Here is a 22,249-nt window from a genome sequence, read left to right as displayed (position 1 = left end):
CACTGAGACTTCTACAATCAAAAAATCAGGAGACGAGCTGAGAGGGATTTCAAGTTTTGGAGATCCTCAGTCTGTCCTAACACAGGATCACTTGTCCCTGCAGTGATGAGAAGGTCACAGCTCCCATGAACTTCACTAGGGTTTCCTTATTATTACAGTTCGGAAAGTCTTTCGTAAATGTTGTCTTCTTACAGTTTAAGGCTTCCCATAACCATGGGAGAAAGTTTGGAGAAGACGTTCAGCCATTGTCCTCTGTCTTTGGGCTTCAAGAGATGCTGTGCAATGAGTATTAATGAGTTGTTCATGGTAGAGCCGCAATATCTATTGGTGTAAATTCAAGCAGCTCCTCTTTAGTCCTCTCTTAAACCTAAAGTGGACAACTCAGGAAGTTATGATTCGTTCCCTTGCTACCCCCCTTCATTGTGTGGCTATCTCTGGAAATGGTTTCTGCGTTTTATAATCAATTTTATAACCGAATTTTCAGTGCTGAAGTTGGTTAGAGTCGTCCCTGCCTGTTACTTCTGCACAGTAGCATTGCTGTGCATTCCCACCCACTCACCGGCAATGCTGACACGTCCACAGAGCGGATTACAGGCAAAAATGGATTACTTTGGTGTATTGAAAGGAGAGAAATCAAATATTCCTGGGTATATTTATAGAGCAACACAGTTCTGTTGTTGTTGTTGTTGCTGGATAACCTGAGTTAACACTTGCACTTGATAACCACTCTTTCACAGTTTGCTTATATGAATCTCTCAAAAAGGAGGTGAGATCTGGCTATAGGACACCTGATATGTGCCACCACCACATTAGGTGCTACTAGGGTGTTAATAACTCACTGAAAGATAGTTTCCTTTCCCTAAACCTTGAGGGAAAAAGAGAAAACAAACAAACAAGCAGTTTTTAAAATCCATGTCTGTGTTCCTCCATTAAGCATCTTTGCATAACAGTCAAACTGTCTGCTCGCACTCTGCTTTCTGGGGAATATATTTTTACAACCTGTTTTTTTGGTTCTCTCCTTATTTTTAATCACCCTTATTCTACACCTCTTTATCTCTGCCTGAGGAAAACCCCAGGACCAAAATGCTCTCTTCTCATCTTTTATTTATAAAAAAAAATTTTTTTAGTCAAGTGTTTCAGAAATGTAAACTGTATTCCAAGTCAGCATTTAGCAAGTATTGTCACTTTTAATTGCATTCTATTACCCCAGCATCCACATTTTAATGCACATCACTATTTTATTGTACAATCTTAAATTCAAAATGTTGTCCTTTCACACTGTAGCCATCAGCGCTTGCTTCTGCGTGTGGAGACTCAGCAGAGTCCCCCCCTTTGTGGTACAGCGCCATTTGGTATCTATTGTATTTGCCAGTTGCCATGTTTTCTAATTGCCTGTCTCTCATTTTGCAACCAAATTGCTGAAGATCTATGAATAGAAATGAGCTACGGTCAGAATCTGGATCTGGGTTTTCCTTCTGCAACACATCCACAAGCAACCAGCCAGGACAGCTGTACTCCCGGCCTTCTACATTGTAATCACACCGCTATTATCCCTTGCTTTGCCCTCAGTGTCAAAGCTCCTTGGTTAAGACGTTCAAAAATTGGAACTGATGGTTAGATTCCTGGGTTTATAATTGTGTAGCTGCCTGTTTCTTCAAAAAATGTGAAACATCCAGCCACACTTATAGGCATTGTCAGATTGTTCCCACTAAGAGAAGGAGAGTTTCTGCGGAAAAGTCAGGCTGTGTCTATGTTTTTATCTGTTCCTATATCTGGAAGGAAAAAATTAAAAAGACTTAGTCCAGACCCTTAAATGCAAATGCTTGGAATAACTCTTGCAGTAGAATATTGTTTTGACAGCCATTGCTAGGTGGTGCCATTAGTCTTCCAAATCCTTTTTATTGATGCCAGCAAATGTTCGTCCTCAGCAAGCCTTGCCAGTTTGTTAGTTTTATGGTTCATGGTTCTCGTGTCAGGGAGAGCTGGGTGTCTGCTTCAGCTTCTGCTCAAATCAGCACCCAAGCAATTAGACTCTGACATGCCTTTAATTCCTGAAAGATGGATTTCCGTGTATACTGTTTGTGACCACTTCTGTTTCAGGGCTGTCATATGTATAAAAATAAATGAAGCTGCGATTAAAATATCCACATACTCTCCCATACTGATTCATTTTTCAGTAGAAAGAAGGGCTCCAGGCATCAGCTTTTTCCCCGGGGGAGAACAACAGTATAATTTAGCATTAAAATACCATTTTCTCATTGGATCCTTTCCCACTTTTATTTCTTGCAACCAGCCTCATAATGTTCTGTATGAAACTACTTCATCTCTACCAAATTGCTGTGCTCTAACCCAGAACTGCTGCTGTTGCTGCTTTTCTCCAGTTACTCACTTTAAAATCAAACAAAACCTAGTTTATTTGTTCATTCCTCATTCTATCCATTCCTGTTCCTCTGTCTTTCCTCTTCCTCCTCATTAGGAAGATCTGCAGAAATTCTACCTATGCTCACCTACCCAGATCTTCACTGCTGTTATTTTTTTTACCTTTGTAACTTTTTCCTGCACGTCTTATAATTCCTGGCTGCCACTCACAGACCCATACTTCTGTTCTGCCATGAGTACGCTGGAGGCAGGCTTTCTTTCTTCAGCTCCTCTTCAAGAAGTTCCTGTTTACTCTTAACAAGAACCTAGCATTCCTATCCAGAGAAAAGTCTGGATTTAGGCATGGAAATATTGAGAAAATCCTTGTCTGCATTTTGAAATTCTGGACCATTTTCCATTTGTAACCCGTTCTTTCCTTTGGATGAGAATTAGCTTAAACTCTTTTCCTCTCAGGGAGATTAACAAGAGGTTGAGCGACATCTAAGGATTATCTGGGCTTTCTAAATGAGGTTGAATTTCACTCTTTGTGTTGATCTTTCAAATAATTAAGGAGCTACTTTCCTTACTTCTGCATTAAGAACATGGGCAGAATTTAATAAGAATTTCATCTTCTGAGCACTGCATGCTTCCCCATGAAGAGTGAAGAAACCAGGAGGCAACAAAACTGGATTGTTAAATGGTAACTAGTTTACTGCTTACTTTTGCAATACCAGTCCAGTTCTCACTATTTCTGATTGTCTTGATATTTGGCATTTTTTAATGGTATGATTATACATCGTATCATGAGATTTCAGGAAACTAAAGGGTTTCATTAAAAACAGGTATGTATTTTTCTAGTCTTGATCAAAAATAAAATTATGGAAACCTGAACAAAGGGGAAAGATGACTACTAATGAAACCAAAATATTAATTTTGAGATTATATTTTAAGTGATTTTGAGATTATTTTCTGTTTGAATAATTGAGGTTGGTCAAATTGTGTATGACAAGTTAGAAGAAATACTGACTTCTGTCCCTGTGTTGTAGTATGAAATGGCCTTAACAATTATCCAGGCGAGTTATAGATTCCTTTCCTTACACATAAATAATCAGTTATAAAAATGTGTTTTCTGGATGACTCTAAAACATGAGCCAGATTTTACTTAACTGGAGAATTGAATGAACAAGCTGAATGCACACCTGGACAGTTTATCAGGTATGCAGAAACCATGCACCCTCATCATTAAGCAAACTCTTTCAGAAAAGCAGAGGTGCCCTGGGAACTGTTCTTGTCTGATAAAGACAAAAAAAACAATGAGAATGCTAGTTTTGCTAAAATGTCTCTGGTGCTTTTGCTATACAGTTACTGGACCTTCATCTCTCAATTGCCTTTTTACTGAACAGGTGTTTTCACAGAAAGTTTTCTGCCTCAATCGTGAAAAGCAAACATGCCAGTAACCTACTCATTCGGTTGCCAATGATGTTTTGCAAAGATGATAACTGCATCTCATATTGAGGATAGGTTTCGATAGCAGTGAACACCAGAGACGTGTCTGATCATTCCAGGAGTCCATTTTTATAATGGATCGGGCCAAAGCATCTAAGAAATCTTCTGTTCCAGACAGCTTTATATCTTTAATAGAATTTAACCCTTCTCTTAGACAAGAAGGATACAGGCACTACCAAAGTGAAGTTATGAAGTCCTCTACCCTGAGTACAAGACCTGAGTTTACCTGAGGTTCCCCAACAGCTAAAGCCCCACGGTCCTCTATCCTCTCTATGCTTGAGAGGATGGCCGAAACACCCAAATCAAAACGAAACAACAATGCAAGTCAAAACCTTCAGTAAACAGTGAAAAATCCATTTGATTCAATGAAAAAGCATTATAAATGATCCAGTTGCATTCTGTACAAATAACCATAGGGTAAGCACAAGGTCAATGGATCACCTAGTTTTAAGTGCTGCACAGACCTTGTGTTGTCCTTTGGTAGAGGTGAATTTTACTCTGGGTACTTAAGAGATCAAATTGATTGCTTTTGTAAACCAAAAGGAGAGCTTTGGATCTGCCTGCCCTTCAAACAAAGTCGAGAATCTGAAAAACCCACTGGTTTCCATTTATGTTGCACAGTATCACCTGAACTGGGCAAACAGCAGACTCAAAATCCAGTCCTTTTTCTCCCTAGCTCTGATCACAAGCTGACTCATTGGGTCAGAGTCTGTTCTTTATAAGCCTGTGTAGTTACGCAGCACAGACAGAATAGGTAGGATTGGTGTCAGTTACTAATTTTTGGTTGGCAGTTTTCAGATAGTATCATATTGATTACATATATCATCGGACCAGAAACATGAAAACAAGCAGGAGAAATTTGGGACTGTATTCAGGGAAAAATCTAGAATAGAAGTATTGGGGATTTTTTAATCTTGTAATTCTACAGACATATTTCATGTAAAAAGCAGCAAATTTGACATTTACTTAAAATTGTAATGTTACCTGGTTCTTCCAGGTACTCATAGTCATACCCCAGCTCTCTTGATGGAATAAAAAATTCTCCATTTCGGTAAAGAGGGATAAAGGGAACCATGTAATTTTCTCGATTGTGCCCTATGGGTGCATTGGCTGCTGGGTAAACTTCTCGCAGGGGCCTGTGTCTTCTTAGCCACCGCTCAAAAATGCTGTGAAAGAAGAAGTATGACTATTAATGGTGGAGATAGGCAGAAATTTTATTCCTGAAGATATCAGAAATTGTCAATGGGGTTTGAACCCTGGAGACAGATTGACACACGTTAACTTGTGATTGTATGTGTGTAACGCTTTCTAAATAGTTCTGGATTTGTTACTTCAGTTATGATTTCCTATGCAAGCCAATGAAAAGCAAAGGCCTGCAGTGCTGTAGAGAGGCTGAATACACTTTTAATTTCCAAAATACAATTCACTGTGTCGGTATGACCTGACTGTAGCTTCTGCTCAGTAATTCACATAGTTCTAAGGGATACAGAGAAAAAGATTGAAGACCACAGTCCTTCCCCTTCACCTTCAGAACCTTTTATGACAATTTTGGATAGTCCTGTTCCCAGCTCCTCAATTCTGTTCCCTTTTCCCTGTTCCTTCTCCATTATAATCAGAGATTTTCATTCCTCCATTAAAATGTGGGTGCACAATACTTGTTTTGACATCACCAAGGGGTTGGAAACATCTGAGGAAGAAGGAATAGACTAGATGAAGCCAGAAACTTGACAAAGTAGGTCAGCCATCAGGAAAGATGTTTTCTCCAGCAGTAGGTGTTACCTACACCTCTGACCTCAGCTTCTCCTTTCCATTTCTCCTTGCCAAAGGTTTCTGTCTTTAGCTGTCTGTCAGCACAGGTTTGTATGCATGTTCTTTAACTTGGAGAGAGAAAGCTTAAACATTGCAGGATAGAAAGAGAATAGTTTATATCAGCATTTTCAGGTCAGCTACTAGTTGTGTTTGGAAGGCAAAAATGACAACCTCCAAAACATTCTTAGTTGTCCTCCCTGTGTGTCTGAGCTCTGTCTGCTCAATTCTCCACTGTCTCGCTTTGTTTCAATTTGCTGGGTTTTGTTCCTGAAATCCCCTGCTGCACACACTGTGATTTCACCTCGTCAATGAATAGTTGTGTCAGGTAGGAATGGGAACAGTGGCAAGATGCTGTAAGAAGAGCAGATGTACAGGTCCTATACATGAAGAAAGGGGGCTCCATTCTTGCTCAGAAGGTTTTAGTAGAAGGGCATTATTGGCACCAAGCTCGGGGAGGGACAACTAAATTCATGCACCGGTTACAAAAGATGGAAATGATGGTGTAAGAAAACCCATAAATTGTACTTTAATTGAGATTCTAGCTCAATAGGTGCTGAGGAGCTTTGGACTTGCTTCATGCCCTGGCTGTCAGGGCCTGGAGGGCACTAATAGCTGTTGATGGCCCTGACCAGCCTCCCTGGGGCCTCCCCTGCACCCTGCTTATGGTCCAGGAGGCCCATTTCAGCTCAGCCTGGGCCATGAGTCCCTGCCCCAGTGATGCCATAGCAGTGTTGGTCTCCAGCCCCGTTCTTGAATTGTTCTCTGGGTTTCCTGGACTGACCTTGGACCTGGCTTATTCCCTTGATTTTGCCTGATGATTGCTGGACTGTTGATACTACCTGCTGCTTTCACCACCCTGCTCTGCTTGTCTAGATCAGGTGTGATAGGACTGCACTTCCCCTAGGGAGCAGCCCTGCTCTTGCTGCTCCCAAACACTGGTCACAAGCTGGAGGATGCAGACTCCCTTCCTATGTAATTAACAACCAGCTGTTCAGGGATTGACGTTCTCTCAGAAACACAGACCCTAAATCCAAGATCTTTACAGCATCAGGATCTCTGCAGAGCACCCAAGGATTCTGTCAGGTAGATTTTGTCTCTTATCTTTGGGCAAAAGTGTTAAGAATCAATCTGTTTACCCCATCAAATTAAAGCTTGCTCACCCTCATTCATCAAAACAGAACTGGGGCCAGAACCTCAGTTATTTTTTAGGATCAAAAGATTTAATAGATGAAAGCATCACTATGTTCATTCACCTTGTCAGCCCTTAACAATGCAGGTATTAATCTTGATTAAATTCTTCATTTGTGCCTCTCATCTTCAGTTAATTTCATCAGCCCTGTCTAGAAAAACTCTTATCAGAATAATAATGCTCAGCTGAAGCTTTCAGATGGATAAATTTAAACAATGATATCAAGGCTTTAGCTGTAGTTATCAGAAGAAAGTTTGAACAGAAACTCTGTAATCAGATTACATCTCTGGAGAATAGCATAGAGAAATTCAGTAATCATTACAAAAGACATAGGATATTAAGGAAATTAGGGCCCTAATTTAGACTGGGGAGGGTGCTGGACTCTAGTCCTTACCCTGCCTGGCCTTTACCCTTGCCTTAGGTAAGGCGCTCTGCCCTTCTGTGTCTTGTTTTCCTACCTGTAGAAGATGGGAGCTGAGACAGCTCTTCTCTGTGGCACAGGAATGTTAGAGGTGCTGAGATACTTTGGTTCTGGGGGCACAGTAGCATTTTAGGAAGAAGACAGAGATAGGACTTAGATCAGTTTTTCAAAATCTTGTGATGATCCATATCTTAACTTTTGAATGCTCAGTCTGAGGTGCTTCTTAGGGAGTGCCTTTTAGAAAATGCTGAGCATTCACATTCTGAAAATCTGGAGGGTTGATGAGCACACAGTTCTGAACGAGAAGCCATCATTCACCTGAAATAACTTCATATGATGCCCTGAAATGCAGCATCCTATCTGGATGACTTAAATCTTGTAATTTCATATGCAGTTTCAAGAAGAATTCTTATGATAGTAATCTTTTAAATAGAATGCAGATGCAAAGCATTTCCATGGAAATGAACATATGCACTTTGGATTCTTTCATTTGCAGTGTGTTTGCTACATTAGATATCAAGCTTTTCTTAGCAGTAGCAGGAGCATTGAATTGTCTGTCCTTGCAGCTGATCCTTAGATTAGGATGCAATCATATGCCCTTAATTACTGATATGATGAGTTCTGCTGATGCACAAGCTATACCGCACAGTTTGGTGAGCTGTTTATGAACAGTTCCCTCCGTAGCCATATAGCACCAGCATAAAATCATACAATCTTTACTGAAATTCGTTTAATCTACCACAGCTGTATGCCACTGTAGAAATCTCATAAATATGGAGGCACTGCCATTTCCTGCCTTGGTTAAGAGAAGTTATGAGAGAAAGAACCTTACGCTCGCCTTGTAAAACAGGTTTCCCAGCTGGGTGGGAAAAGAAACCTCTGGCTTGCACCCGATAAGGAGGAAAAGCCAGGGAGAGGGAGCAGACTTAAGCTTTATCTCTGTTGTGAAGCACAAGTAGTACTTGCTGGACACCTTAGGCCATTTCATATCAAAGAGCAACATTTTGAGACTCCCAAACTGAGGCCATTAACTCCCCTCACATATTTTTAAAGAAAACTTGAATCCTCATGTAGCATATGGCTTGTGCTGTCAGTCAGGTAGTGACATTGGCACAGTGTTGCTGTCCCTTGGAGACTTGCTTTAACTGAAAAGACTTTGGGCACAACAACTGTATATATGGAGAAAATATTTATACTGTCTTTTGCTTTGGTGTACTGAGGCTAATGAATTACAAATTCTAGGAGAAATAGGAAAAGGTCTTTTTTTTTTTTCTTTCTTCTTCTGAGCTGAGAAGCAGGAAAAGAATTAATCTGTGGTTGAGGAGATACCTCAGAGATGAGACAAATCACCTCTTTTCAGTTGATCTGTGGTAACTGTCCTCTCTCAGTCTATGTCTTAACTTAAGGCAGTTAACATCAAAAATGCTCTCATTCATGTAATGCTATCCTTTCCTGTAGGCAAAGAGAACACATCTGAACATTTACAATGGATCATCTGACAGTTTCTTCATGTATCTTAGTCTACAAAAAAATGCTAGCTCCATCAGATAACTGGCATGTGTTTTCTGTGGCAAAGATAACTCAGTACTTCAGTCATCAGATGTTGATCCACTCACTGCTGGTAGAGCTTTTGGTTTTCTTTAGAAAAACTTTGTAAGTTACTTCATTTCAGCACCTTGAAAATATATACTTATTTTCTGTACTTTGCTCAGTAGCTGCACACTTGGAAGAATAGCTTAGGACTGCAGAATTAAAACTACACACACACACACAGACAAAGTGCGCTCTGATAACCTGGTCCCTTTGTGGAGTGTCCTCTGTAGGAAAGCCAGGTGTGTAGCAGAATGGCAGACTTGAACTGCCTGTACCAGGTTTCTTGGTTATCTTGGAAAAAACTACTATCATATTTTCTTTATGTGAATCCCTGCGTCCTCTCCTGGCCCTGAGACCCTAACAAAGGAAGACTATGAATAAAATGGCAACTAAAGGCCTCCCTTCCTTGGTATAGTGAGACCAAGAGTAATGAAAAGACACCCAAAGAATCAGGGGTCCATGATATACAATTCCCATATGTCTTCAGTGAAAAAAATAATACCAAACAGAGGTTCAGTGAGGAAGGGATCTGTCTGATTCCTACAGCAGTCCTGGTTACTCTTTCTCAGGATGTAGACGAAGAGGGCAAACAGCTAATTAGTTTTTTGGACAAGTAGGGGTGACATTCTCCAGACCTGGAGACTTTTTTTACCACTGCAATCCCAGCTAAACTGATGTCATCTGGGAGATGTTGAAGTTTTGAAGAGAGCAGATGGGACCTGAGGGTGATGGGAAATATAAGGCAGGATAAAGGAAAGAAGAGAAGAGCTAATCAAAAGCCATTGGGAATTAGATTCAGGGAATGGGAACAGGGAGAACCTAACCTGGAATCTAACAGAGATAGAGCATAAATACTCATTAACAGAGAGGAGAAGGAGGAGGAAAAGAAAGAGCAGTTACTGCGTGAAAAGCAAAGGTTACCATCAGTTTGACTAGAAAAGAAGAAACAAATATGTTGGCCTCACTTAGGGACACAAAATTCCCCTATGCAAAAAAATAAGACCTTTTTGTCTAAGCCAATTCCTTCTTTATCTTCTTCCCAGGATGAAAATATTCAGGGCTTGGGATCAGCTATCAGGAAACATTTGGAGGAGGGAGGGAATCCACTGGAGTGGGCTATCCTGCTTGGGTTGAAGAAAACAAACCCCAGTTATCAGGGGGCTCATTTTGGTACAAGGTCAGACATTGAAAAATGAGACATTCAGAAAATATGTCTTTAATTTTTAGAGCCCCCCTTCAAATGCCAAATTATCCAAACCCTTTGAGTAATTGTGGTTGGTGGCCAGAACAAATTACCTTGGCTGTCTGTGCCTCAGTGGCTTAAGATTCCTTCTTGACAGGCACTTTGCACATAAAAAAACATGATTACTGTTGTAAAAAAAAAAAAAAAGAAGAAGAAGAATTGATATGCAATTAAGACATTTTAATGGTGGGCCATTAACTATATGGGGTCATTATTTCCAAAAGAAGGCTAGATCCTTTTCATCTCTGGGTTTGTGGCTTGCATTGACTTCTACAAGTGGCTTACAGGAGATTGTTTTGATAGCAACATATAAGAAGGTATTTCCTGAAATGGAGGGGATCCAGGGTGACAGGATAAGAAACTGAAAGGGATAGAAGAACAATCTGAATTTTGAAAAAAAACTTGTCTCACATTTAGAGCCCAAAGAAACTTATTCTCTATAGTGTACTTACAAAGCAGGAATGATTTTAAGGTTGGAGTTTTATTAAACTAAATATTGAAGGTTTAAGAATTACTGGAGTATGATGATCAAGAACCTATGCAAAGATTATTTCTGTGATAAGAAACAGTATTTTAGTGTTGTAGAATAGGGTGGACTTAGACAAATTTAGGCTAAAATAAAGCTCAGTGTTTGTATTTAAACCTTGGAACAGCTAATTTAGAGACACTATAAATTCACAATCACTATAACTCTTTGGTTCAATCAGAAATCAAGTGCTTGACTCAGAAATAACTGAAGGAGGTTATCTGATTGGAATTATTCTCAAAAGGTCAAAAGACCCCGAAATATATTTTTTTGCATATTAGAGAACTTTCAGAAAGTGTTAGGAGCCCCATTTTACATTAGAGAATATAGGCACATTGTAAAAATGACTTGTCCAAGATCACACCAGATACGCTGCAGTAGAGTAGGACCTCAGCTACGGGGCCACTCTGTGCCTACCAGACTGTGATGCCTCTAGGAGTCAGATTATATCATTGCAAAGCAGATGGTCTCGGTTTCATTTATGGTTTTGCTATAGATCTATGTCCAGATCTCTCTGACTTTTAGTAAGCCTAATAATACTTGTGTACCAGCATGGTTAGTTCTAACAAGCTGGTATACAGTAAAAAGCAATAAGGACTCCCACCAGGTATGCTGATGCTTCAGTAGTTTAAATTTTCATTCTGGAGAAATATACTTCAGCTTTGCAAAGGGTTTTAGTGTGATAAGGTACTTTTACAGAGAAAATTAAAGCCATCTATAAAAGACATGGATATATCACTTCCATCTGATTGCATATAAAATGGATCTGAATATTTCCTTGTTGTTCTACTCCACACATACCATATTATACAAAGTGAAATGAAATGAGCCTTAGTAGAAAATTAATTGGAAAAAGCTTGGTTTAAAAAGTAGGGGGAAACAAAAAGTAAGATTGATTTGAGGATAATTAAAAAAAGGCCACCAAAATATATTGCTGGATTCATATCGTTCTGTGAATAATATATGCAACAGGGATTATAGCTAATGAAAGGATGAGTCAAAATAAATGGGTTTATGTTGCCAGTGGGAAATATCAAGCAGAGTATAAGCAGCACTGCTGTACGTAGGCTGGATAACTTCATACTGTTCTAGCTAGTGTTGTGTGTTTTGATATAAGATGTTGCTAACAAGAAAGGAAACTTAAAACCTGTAAAAAGTAGAGTAAAACAACTGGAATAACTGTTTTCTTTATGGTTTTGGGAAGAGTCACTTCTAAGAACAGTTTCCCAACAGTGTCTCTCCACTGTCATGATCAGAGCTACACTTGATAGCTTGCATTGTAAGAGGGGAAAGCAGATCTTAAATATTTCCTAAAGATTTCCTTGTATTTCCTTGTATAACCATCACAGAGACACTGATACATAGTGTAAACCTAACCGGCCATTCGGGAAGATTTTCCAGAAGTTTAAGCCAGTGTGTTTTACTCTGCAATTAAGGAGGGCTGCAGAGAGGGAAGGTGGGAAGAAGACGGCTGTGTACCTGTATAGTAATTTCACTGCCACGTAGCCAGGAGCATGTGTGATGCTGTTTGTGTCCCTGGTGGGACAGGAACTATACTCTCCTCCTTATGCTGAAGGTTCATTATCACTTTATGTCCATATTGCTACAGATGGTAGAGCCCTGCTTTCTTCTACCTTCTTGTTCTCGCCTTCATTGTAAGTGTTTGTACAGCCATATCATAAAAAGGATCGAGCAACCAGTTTGGTTTAAAACCAACCATCTCATTTCTTTTTATTTGTTCTGGGATAGCTGAGGTCAGATAAAATCCCAGACCTGATTCATTATATCATTGCATGAAAGTCAGTACCAGCACAAGGGAGGAGCAGAAGTGAGCACCACTAGGCGGTGGCAAGAGGCGAGCAGGACTGTTTCTTTTGATGGTGATGTGCAAAGTTATGCTGACTTAAAGGAACTGTGAACCTGTGCCCTTTGTTTCTGATTAGCTTGAGCCTGATAAGTCCATGCCTCTGCCAAGCAGGCACACAGACAGTAGTGACAGTTCAGCTGCTAGGTTTTATCATTTTCTCACATTCAATTATGTACTCATGTCACTACTTGCACCTGATTTGACACAGAGACATTCATTCCTGATTTACAACTGTGAAAGTGAGGCTAGGTCAGGCATACTATGGTAGAAGGAAGGCAGAACAATGTTCCTTAGAACTCACTTACACCATTTATTCCAGTATCATGAGATGTGACATTCTGTAAAAGAAATCTGGCAAGTGAGATATATTTGCATTTGGAAAGAAAGGAGAACAAAAACAAATGAGGAGGGCTGAAGTGCCAGTCCAAGTACTATGGCGCAGTAGTCATCACTTTAAAAGTTGGCACTAGTCACCTGATATTACAAAGTCACCTCAGGTAATTCCCATCCCAAGTGTTTGGGAGAAATATTGGTGCTTCAGTCCTGGAAGAGCTGCTCAGGCTGAGGTTGTAAAGTCAAGGCACTGTATTGTTTGCCAGTGTATGCGGTTATATTGCAGTGTCTTTTTTTTTTTTTTTTTTTTTTAAGTAGACTAAAGACACTACAGGGACTCTCAGGCTCATTGTAAACAAATTGTGCCGGTCATAATGCAAGTGTCTGATTAAAAATTAAGATGCTGCCCTCAATTATTGTGAGAAACCCAGCCAAGATCTCCACGGCCATGTCTCCCCTGCTGTTGAACCACTCCTGAGGACTGCCCAGGGTTACAATGTTCACTCTGTGTCCTCGTCCTGGCTGTTGGGGAACTTCTAGACTTTGCCAGTCACTTCCACGCTACAGCGTGCGTGGGGCAACCTTGGGCACAACGTCTCTCCCGCGAACCCCTGCAGTAACTGTCCAGCCGCTCCAATGTCAATCTCTGATTCCTCTGCATCGCTTACACTGTGTGACTCCACTCTGCTACCCTTCATGTAGTGCCCTGTTTGATTTTCATCATTATCCTCCAGCACCGCAGAGCACAAGAAGAAAGAAGGGGGAATTGCACCAGGCCTGACCTAGACCACTGATCTATTGCAGCCTTGCTCACAGCTCCTTCCACAACAGTACCTGGCAGCTCACACAAGGTGAGATGACAAGTATCAGTGACAGCAGCTCTGGCTGTTTGCCTGAAAGTCTGTGCCAAACCTGCCCTTCCTCCACTTTGATCAGCCTGTTGAGGAGTGCCGACCAGGACAAGCTCTGTCTCCAAGATATTTTCTCTACAACAGGAGCAACCAGGCTGTCTGTTAGTTCTTGCAAAGTGAATTTGACATGGACGTGAGTATATACAGACATCAGGCCGGGATGGGTGCGTGGCAGAGATCAGGACTAGCTGGCTAGGCGAGATGAAAGATGTAGAGCTGTGAGTGAGCTGTCCTTGCCTGTGCCTGGAGAGTGACGGGACCATCCTGGGACAGCCAAGACTGGTGAGAACTCTGTTTCCAGTGTGCCCTGAGAAACTGGGAGCAAGAGCCTGGGAACAAGCCAGCTCTTGTGGGTCTGTGCTTCGTCTTGCTCCCAGCAGTATGGTGTTATGGCAAATCAGGACAGGGGAGGGTGTTGGGACAGACTGGGTAGAGAGGAAGACAGAAGAAGAAATGCAAAAAAGACAGACTGGAATAGCAAGGTAACAAGGAGGTCCAATATCACGACAAATGTGTTATTTGTGAATAAAGATCACACCTACTGGCTGTTCTGCATTTGTGTATCATTCACCCTGGCTGTGGGTAACACCACTGTGTGCTCCAGAAGGACACCTGGCTGGGCTGGTCTTTCTGGACTGGGAAAAAGGTGAGCAAAGGACTCACCAGTTTTGACTATATACAGCAGCTAAGAACTGATCATAACCTTGTCAGGGCACACATAGGGCACTTGCTTACAAGTTACACTGCAGCTGGTGACTGTGACCTTGGACTCTGCTCTGAGTATCTCCTGGGACAAATTGGCTCTCCTGGCAAGTTCAGGTCCCTTCCTACCTGAATACTTCTCATTCTGTGCTTCTATATGTGTTGATATATAGCGGAAATCCCAGGTAAGGACAATGCTGGCTGCAGGTTCATCCAGAATCCACATGTCTTGGTCTTGGTGAGCTGTAATGCCAAAGGGGATCAAAGATTGCCCAGCCCATGCTGGGTGTGCTTCACTGCTAGCAGTCAGGTATCAAGTCCCCAAAGGTTATACAAGAGCCTGCTTATTGGCCAGTGTGGAGAGAACCAAAGAAGCCCAGCTCTCGGCTCAGGGGGCGTTTCTTTCAAATGCAAGCTGTACTACTATGTTAGTTGATGTGATTAAAAGTTCAGCTCCACAAATGAAGGAATATGGATGAGCAGAAGCAGGTGGAGGAACCCCAATAACCCAGTCAGAGCAAATGGAGCTCCTTGACCCAGGTGCTCCCAGGATTGTCACAGGAGAGTGATTGGCCAGTGGTCCAGGTGTGAAACCCACCAGAGGAGTCAAGAGGAGAGGCTTTCTCCATCACCTTACAGCTCAAGGAGATTACTGCCTCTGGGGTGTGGGACTTATTATGGGATGCTGGGGAATAGCATCTTGGGACTGTACAAGACTTATTATGGGATGTTTAGGGGAAGAACCAAGGCTGGGGAAAGGGAGAGGTCAAGGTGGTTTGGGGAGGAACACGTGTGGGAAAATAGATGGAAAAGGGAATAAAACAGGCTGATCAGGTGTAAACAGGTTCTGGTCAATATGCCTGTCTGGCCATGTCCTGCACCTGATCAGCACAGTCCATCTTCTTACTGAACTCTATTTCTGACTATTTCCCTGGGTGTGGGGCTCTCTTTTGTGTGTGCATGTGTGTGTATGGAGGTCTAAGTGCCAGCAACTGTAGTCAGATCATGGATCTCAGGGCCTGTGTGTCTGGGTGCCAGCAACTGGAGAGACCAGAGAGTATGCATATTGTGGGGGTACGTATGTCAGTGTGCGATTGCTGGCGAACATGAAGACAGATGAGGTAGTGAGTAGATAAGAGGCTTTGGAGCCAGATATTAGAGTGGTCACAAGCCTGGACCATCTACTGGAGAGACCAGAGTGGTCTGAGAATTGCCTACTGGAGGGACCAGTGGTCTAAGACAGCTAACGGAGAGACTGTGGGGCCTGGGATTGGCCACTGGTGAGGTCACAGGTCTGGACTAACTACCAAAAAGATCCATTTGCATGTGCGTCTGTGCGTGAGACAACTAGGAAACCAGGGGATCCAGAGGCAGCTACCAGATAGACTGTGTGTCTAAGGCCAGTTGCTAAAGGGATTCACAGTGTTTCTGTGTGTCTGTGTGTTCAGGGGCCCATATATCCAGGTACCAGCAACTGAGGAGACCAGAGATCCAGGTGCCAGCTGCTGGAAGGGCTGAGTATTTAAGGACAGTTACGAGGGAATCCACATCATGTATATGTATGTATATGCATATGTATTTTCCTCTAATGGGTGTTCATCCTGGCTAGCCGGAGAGAGGAACAGGATAAGGCTGTGTTGTTTGTTTTTGTGTGAATGCTGTATTTGCTGTGTTGATGTGTGTGGCTGGCTATGTATATTGTATATTTACTGTGTGTATGTGTGTTTATGGGGAATACATGCTCAGCCTCGGCAGTGGCTGGACCTGGGAACAGGGAGCTGTGGCACACTTGGTTTTATGGAGCTACTGGACTCGGCAACTACTAACGCTTTAAACAAAGATTTGCACAAAACAGACAAAAAAAAAGGATGTTTTAGCCCAATGAAGCTCTCTTTCACATAATTGTGCGAGCCTAAGTTTTATCTTGCAGCATTTATGCCCATGTAGATGAATGTCATGTCTCTGAAACATGAATATTCATTTTCAGTGAAGGTCTGGTCTAACACATTGTTTACCTTTACTCCACCTTCTTAACTAAGAAAATTGTTTGCTTTTTGTTGACCACAGTGAACTAGACCACCTGCAATAGTGAGGGGCAATGTGCAGACAACATGAAGCACCTTGCTTATCTAGCCAGATTGACATCAGCTGCAGGCTGCTTCCTGAAGGACAGTTCTCTGGATGCGTCATAATGTGTACCATATTGAAATCTTCAAACTCCTTACGAAAGTATCACAGAACTGGGGAGCCATGTGGCATCTGAGGATCTTGGCATTGGCCTGCTTCACCATCCCACTGCAAGCATCTGCACTTCCTTCCACCTCCTTTGTTCTCATTTGTGGCATGCCACAAACTGGGAACTTGGGGAGAGACAGATACAGGAAACAAAAGGGAGGGAGAGAGTACAGCCATAATCCAGCATGACCAATCCCATCTAAGAGACAGCCAATGCTCCTTTCTTTGCCTGCGTCTGACTCTACTGAAAGCTTCAAGGTTACTGCGATCAGCTGGAATATGAGATATCTTCCTTCTACTAATGTGATTTAGAGCATTTTTTTCCCCTTACCTGTAAAATGCCCTCACTACACCTCTAGGATTAGAGGAAGAGAAAGGATCTTCAGCCATTTCAGCTGAAACTGTTGCTCTTCATGTCAAACAATGAAGTAACCATAGCCAGCTGGAGAATATGTGGTTGGGTCTCTCCCTGCTGCTCAGCATGCCCACGTGGGTGCAGAGGGCTATGCATGTTCCGGTCACTGCTCCAATAATAATGTAGTGCTCTAAGTGGTTTTCTTTTAGAATAAAACAGGTTGCAGATCCTCCAAGCTCTACTGTGAGAAAAAGCTGCTTAGGCATCTGAGTCCAGAAGAGAATTCACACGTAACAACCCTGAACAGAGAAAGATAGCTGCCAGCAGAGTAGGAATAAGTGCTGTTCTTCTCACAGAGAGAGCTGCTGAATGCCCAGCTTTCTCTTCCCCATTTACTGTGCCGACTCCCAGAAATCATACTCTTAAATACCTAACTTTTCCCAGGAAACCCATATGGCTGCCTGGGGCTTTGATCCCGTAGCGTATAAGTCTAGGGCACGGCTGCCATATGACGAAGCCCAGCCTGCTGGGCAGCCTTGTAACTCGGTATTCCAGTCAATGAATCTTACCGAAAGATTCTCCTCTTTTCCTCCCCTTTTCAGGAAATGGTGTAGGCTAAACCAACCAGTACTGAGCCCAGCCCATATTTGATCGGTTGCTGATGGATTACAACATAAAGAGCTTTATTCCTACTGGAGAAGGAAATAACAGATAAGCACATCACTCACTGCACAAATGGCAGGAGCTCAGCATTGGAAATTGTCTAAGAATCTGTGCAGAAAAATAAGAATATAGTCTAATGTAGGACTAGGTGGTTGCCTAATTGTAATCCAGTTATTGATAGAACAAGCCAACTGCTACTGAAGCTTATTCTACACCTTTCCCAGAAAACAGGTGACTTTAGGTCAGGCTTAGCTAGGCTGAGATTCAGTCAGACATCTGATCTAAACTCTATCGCTTTTCTTAGTTGAGTCAGGCTCAGCTTTATACCATTGAAAGTCAGCAGTGACTGTAGCTTGATGCAGGAGAGGAATTATTGTTCCTTAAAATAGCTGTCATAATGTGTGTTATTTCACTCCTTGCTGTCAAACCAGGGCAATTTTTGGCTAAATGTATTTATTTCTCATTCAGATTTATGTCCCTGATGTTCTCTGACACTGTAAAAGCCAAGGTATATATGAAAGATGATGGTGTGTCCTCTGTCCTTTGTAAATAAAGAAATACAAATACAGTGATGTGTTGCATGAAAAAGACAGTTAACGTTTGCTGGAGTATGTCTCCTGTGTTAACTTTCTCAGGTTCATCATTACCACAGTTTACAGCTAACAGAAAAACATTGCTTGAAGTAAGAGATAGTACAAATGCCAATTGCTCCAAAGTTTAATGACTAGTTTCCCCTGAAGGGAAAGATAAGAAGCAGATTAAAATGGACTGCTGTGGAGGTAGCTGGACTGACTCTATGTAACCCACTCCTGTGTGCTGTAATTCATTTCTTTTGAGACTGAGAGATTGTCATTACTGAGGTTCACAAGGGCATGTAATATATAAATCACATCTACGGTAGCAAAGTGATAATTTCTTTTGATGAATAGAAGGTACCTACATGTGGGTGAGAAAAGTACCATGTTTTCCTGTGATTTTTTACAATTTGAACAATTATAGCAGCTATTATTGCAGAAGTGCTGCAGGAAGGAAATTCAATGGTATACTGGCTGTCTGCATCAGAGTTTGTCTTGATCGCTGTGTCACAGAGAGAGCTTTCTCCTCCTCTAGCATTATGAGAAGAGGCAAAGACTAATGATATTGCTCTTGCCCATTTTCTGGGCAAAGTAACCTTTCCTTTTAAAAAACACTAATCACTTGCATAATATGTAGTAGTGTGCAAAGCAATCCATTTTACAACTGCATTCAGTGAACTAAAATCTTGCCATAACAATGATATGAAACATGCACTTTAAATCAAACTCTTTGAACTGAACCTCCTATATCATTGATTTTAGGAGCAGAATGGACAAGTAGAAACATCTAACCTGAATAATGACACGGCAGGTGAGATTGCCAACTATTGTATTGCACATATATTCCGCAAGAAGTCTGTTTAACCTTCCTTTCCCCATCCCCCTAAAACAAGGTGGATCTGCAGCACTGTAGGTTTTATATATGTATAAATAATACAAAGAAAGTTTACCTCCAAAGCCTGTTTCTTGTCTCTGTTTCCTTCTGCCTCTGATTCTGTATGGTTTATCTGTGGATCGTCAGTGTGCTTACTTAAAGAGGTGTGGGTTAGTTAAGATGCATGTGCAACTTTAAGTGTACTAAATAGGCTCGGCCCTTGCCTGTCAAATGGGCAAAGCGGGAGGAGGGTTGTTGTAAACTTGTATTTCTTCCCCACCCATCTGTTCCCGGCCACCACTAGAGACATGATATGGGTTAGAGGGACCTGTGGTGTGACCCTCCGAGGCTGCTCCTACGCCCCTTTGGGTGCTCCATAGCAGGAGCCCTAACTTCCTCACCAAAATAGATGCAATCACCCAGCTTCAGTTTCTCAGTGTACGGTTTGCATTTCAGCCAAAGACACAGGGATATTAAAGGAGAGATACTGGGGAGCTGTGTTTCTCAGCAACACCCCAACCTTCCCACTTACACTCTGTTTTCTATGGATATATTTATGTGGTATTTTGCAGTAGATGAGAACTCGCTCTACCCACATGCTGAGCCCACTTTGAGTGAGTCAGCTCCATCAAACAAGCTAAGTAGCTCTGGCAAACACGATACTAAGCCTAAGAGGTTAAGAGGGGAGAGTTATCAGCTCAGGTTCAGTGCTAGCTGAGTGCAACTACATGAGGGCTACAGGAGGACAGAGGGAGTTTGTGTCCTCCTGCAAAGAAATTTGTAGACCTCCCCAAAGAGAAGCAAAATTAAAACAAATCCTTCTCTGCTATAATTTCTAAAAAATTCTGTGCTTGGGTTTCCAACCTTTCAGTACTGACCTACTGTCTCTCTTATACTTGTGGCAGGAATCTGTGGGTAGCAATAAAGCTTGTGACCAATGTCTCTTCTGGCTCACCCTAAAATGAAATGCATTGCCAGAGACCAGTTTTTTTTCCTCTGATATTCCACCTCGTAAAACAGTGCTGGGTTCTATGATTTGGTGTCTTCCAGCACAACAGCAGGCAGTGCTGAAGCAATTTCGTTACTCATCTGAGAAGAGTGAGAGCCGGGTTTCCCTGCTGGCCGGCATGCTCCCGGGCGGCAGCGCCCGCTGGTGGGAGGTACATTGGGCACGCTTGTCAGAGCTCTTTTCTCAGCACGGGCTCCGTAATACATGCCAGGCAGGGAGAAAAAGTCTGACAAGCAACTGCCACCCAGGAAGCTTTGCAAGAAAAGTAATTAATTTCCCCAAGGGCTTTGAAGGTGGGGAAATAACTTTCCCAGCCTCAGTTTTGCATACACAAGCAGGCACCTTAAGCGTTATATATGCTGTGGGTGTTTGTGTCGTAGTAATCTCTGGAAACTTGAGTTTAGGTGGACCCTTTGCGTTAGGTATTGTGCAGATATATATATTATATATATATGTTTATATATACATATATATATATATATATTTGTGATGGATTCATCTGATCAAAACACAAAAAGGTGTCTCAGCAGATATGTTTATAGCTGAGCTAGTCGCTAGCCTGGCTCTCCTGACTCTAAGTGGGGATCAAAAGGACATGTCTGCACTGTGTAGCTCAGGAATAAAGCTTAGCCAAGGCTGACTGCGTGTTTCCTTAGAGGAAAAGCTGTGTCTCTGATGCAGGCCTACACATTCGCAGGTGGTTAATGTGTTAACAGGCAAACAGCTCCAATGCTCACGCTCTCTCGCTACGTCTCCAGGGTACAAGGGAGCTCCCTGCATTAGCACAGCACTCCTCTCTGAGGGCCAATGTAATCTCCTAACCAGAGCTCCCCACTATCCAGAGCCCTACAGATACAACGGTTTATTGGGGCTTCTTGGGATATTGTATTAATACCCCAAAATGCTCACATTTATGTGCTTCTTCAGCTGTCCTGCTGCCTCCCCTGTCTGCTTCTGAAGTGTTTTTTCTTTTTTCCCTCTTTATTGGTCTTGCACACTTTTAGCATACACCTGCAGTCCCACTGACACCATACAGCCCCCACTGATGCCTCCCACCCCCAGCACTCGCATCGTTGCCCCACTGTGAACACAGACACCCTTTGTGGGCAGCAGCACTTTATGTTCCAGATGTTTCATTCCAAAGGGCAACATAAAGGATATAGACAATTATCCTGAGTGCAAAATGACTGTCGCACCTACCAGCTTCCACAAGATTTCACCCAGCTGCTGGATATCAAAGAATATGTTAGGAAATGCAAAAACTTATGGGGTAAGGTAGTATCTGGGAGCATTAGGGCCTGTCCAGCTACATACCATCATCCCAATCCTGTTCTGGAAGCAGCACAGAATATTCCTAGGTCAGCAACGATTCCCAGGGGCTGGACTTTTAAAAGCTGTACTAGGTTATACCTGGGAAAAGCAGTAGCCCAGTGATGTTCATACTTCTTCTCAGTGCAGGGACCTTAACTGTGTTTCTCCTTCCTGCCAGGGACAATTATGGAGAGGGCTTCACCTCATTGACTGCATTTATGCAGGCGCTTGGAAGGATACAGTGCAGGACACAGTAAGACTCTAAGCTGACATGATGCAGAAAGACTGTGGGTTTATGTTACTGTGGCAGGAGGTATATTGCTAATGGCAGCCTCTTGACCTGCCTTTGTCTAACAGTTTTGATATGGCTCCAAGCCATAGTTCATTCAGTTCCAGAAAAATATGACTTTTAGCCTGGGTCATCATTTTCTGCAAACAGTCTTATTGTGTCCATATCAAGAGAGAAAATTAATCACACTCAGTGATTTATGCAGTGACTTCTCCATTTCTACACTGCCTTATTATTAGCTGTACTGCTGTTGCATTACAATCTCCAAGATAGCTGTGCTTAAGTCACTTATTTCTGTGTGCCTATATTTTCCAAATACCAAATGGGGATAATACTTCCTTTGCCTCATGCTTTGTCTGTGTTGTCTCCAACTGGAGACAGTTCAGGGAAGGGAATGACTTTTATTTCATGTACTAAACAAGTCTGGAAAACCTATGTTGCCTTGCAAGAATTTCTAATGATCCTTTTTGAATGATTTCA

General features: G+C 42.1%; 1 protein-coding gene across 1 annotated transcript in view; it reads right to left on the bottom strand.

Moving 5' to 3' along the window:
• The window catches only part of TYR (tyrosinase), a 54,772-nt gene that overhangs the window by 4,237 nt on the left and 28,286 nt on the right, over positions 1–22,249 (bottom strand). Inside the window, exon 4 of the mRNA XM_013955976.2 lies at positions 4,849–5,030. Coding sequence (XP_013811430.2) covers positions 4,849–5,030 — 182 coding nt within the window. The remainder of the gene's footprint in view (positions 1–4,848; positions 5,031–22,249) is intronic.

Source organism: Apteryx mantelli, chromosome 1 (genome assembly GCF_036417845.1).
Source record: "Apteryx mantelli isolate bAptMan1 chromosome 1, bAptMan1.hap1, whole genome shotgun sequence".
Lineage (NCBI taxonomy): Eukaryota > Metazoa > Chordata > Aves > Apterygiformes > Apterygidae > Apteryx > Apteryx mantelli.
This window is presented reverse-complemented; position numbering and strand designations above follow the sequence as displayed.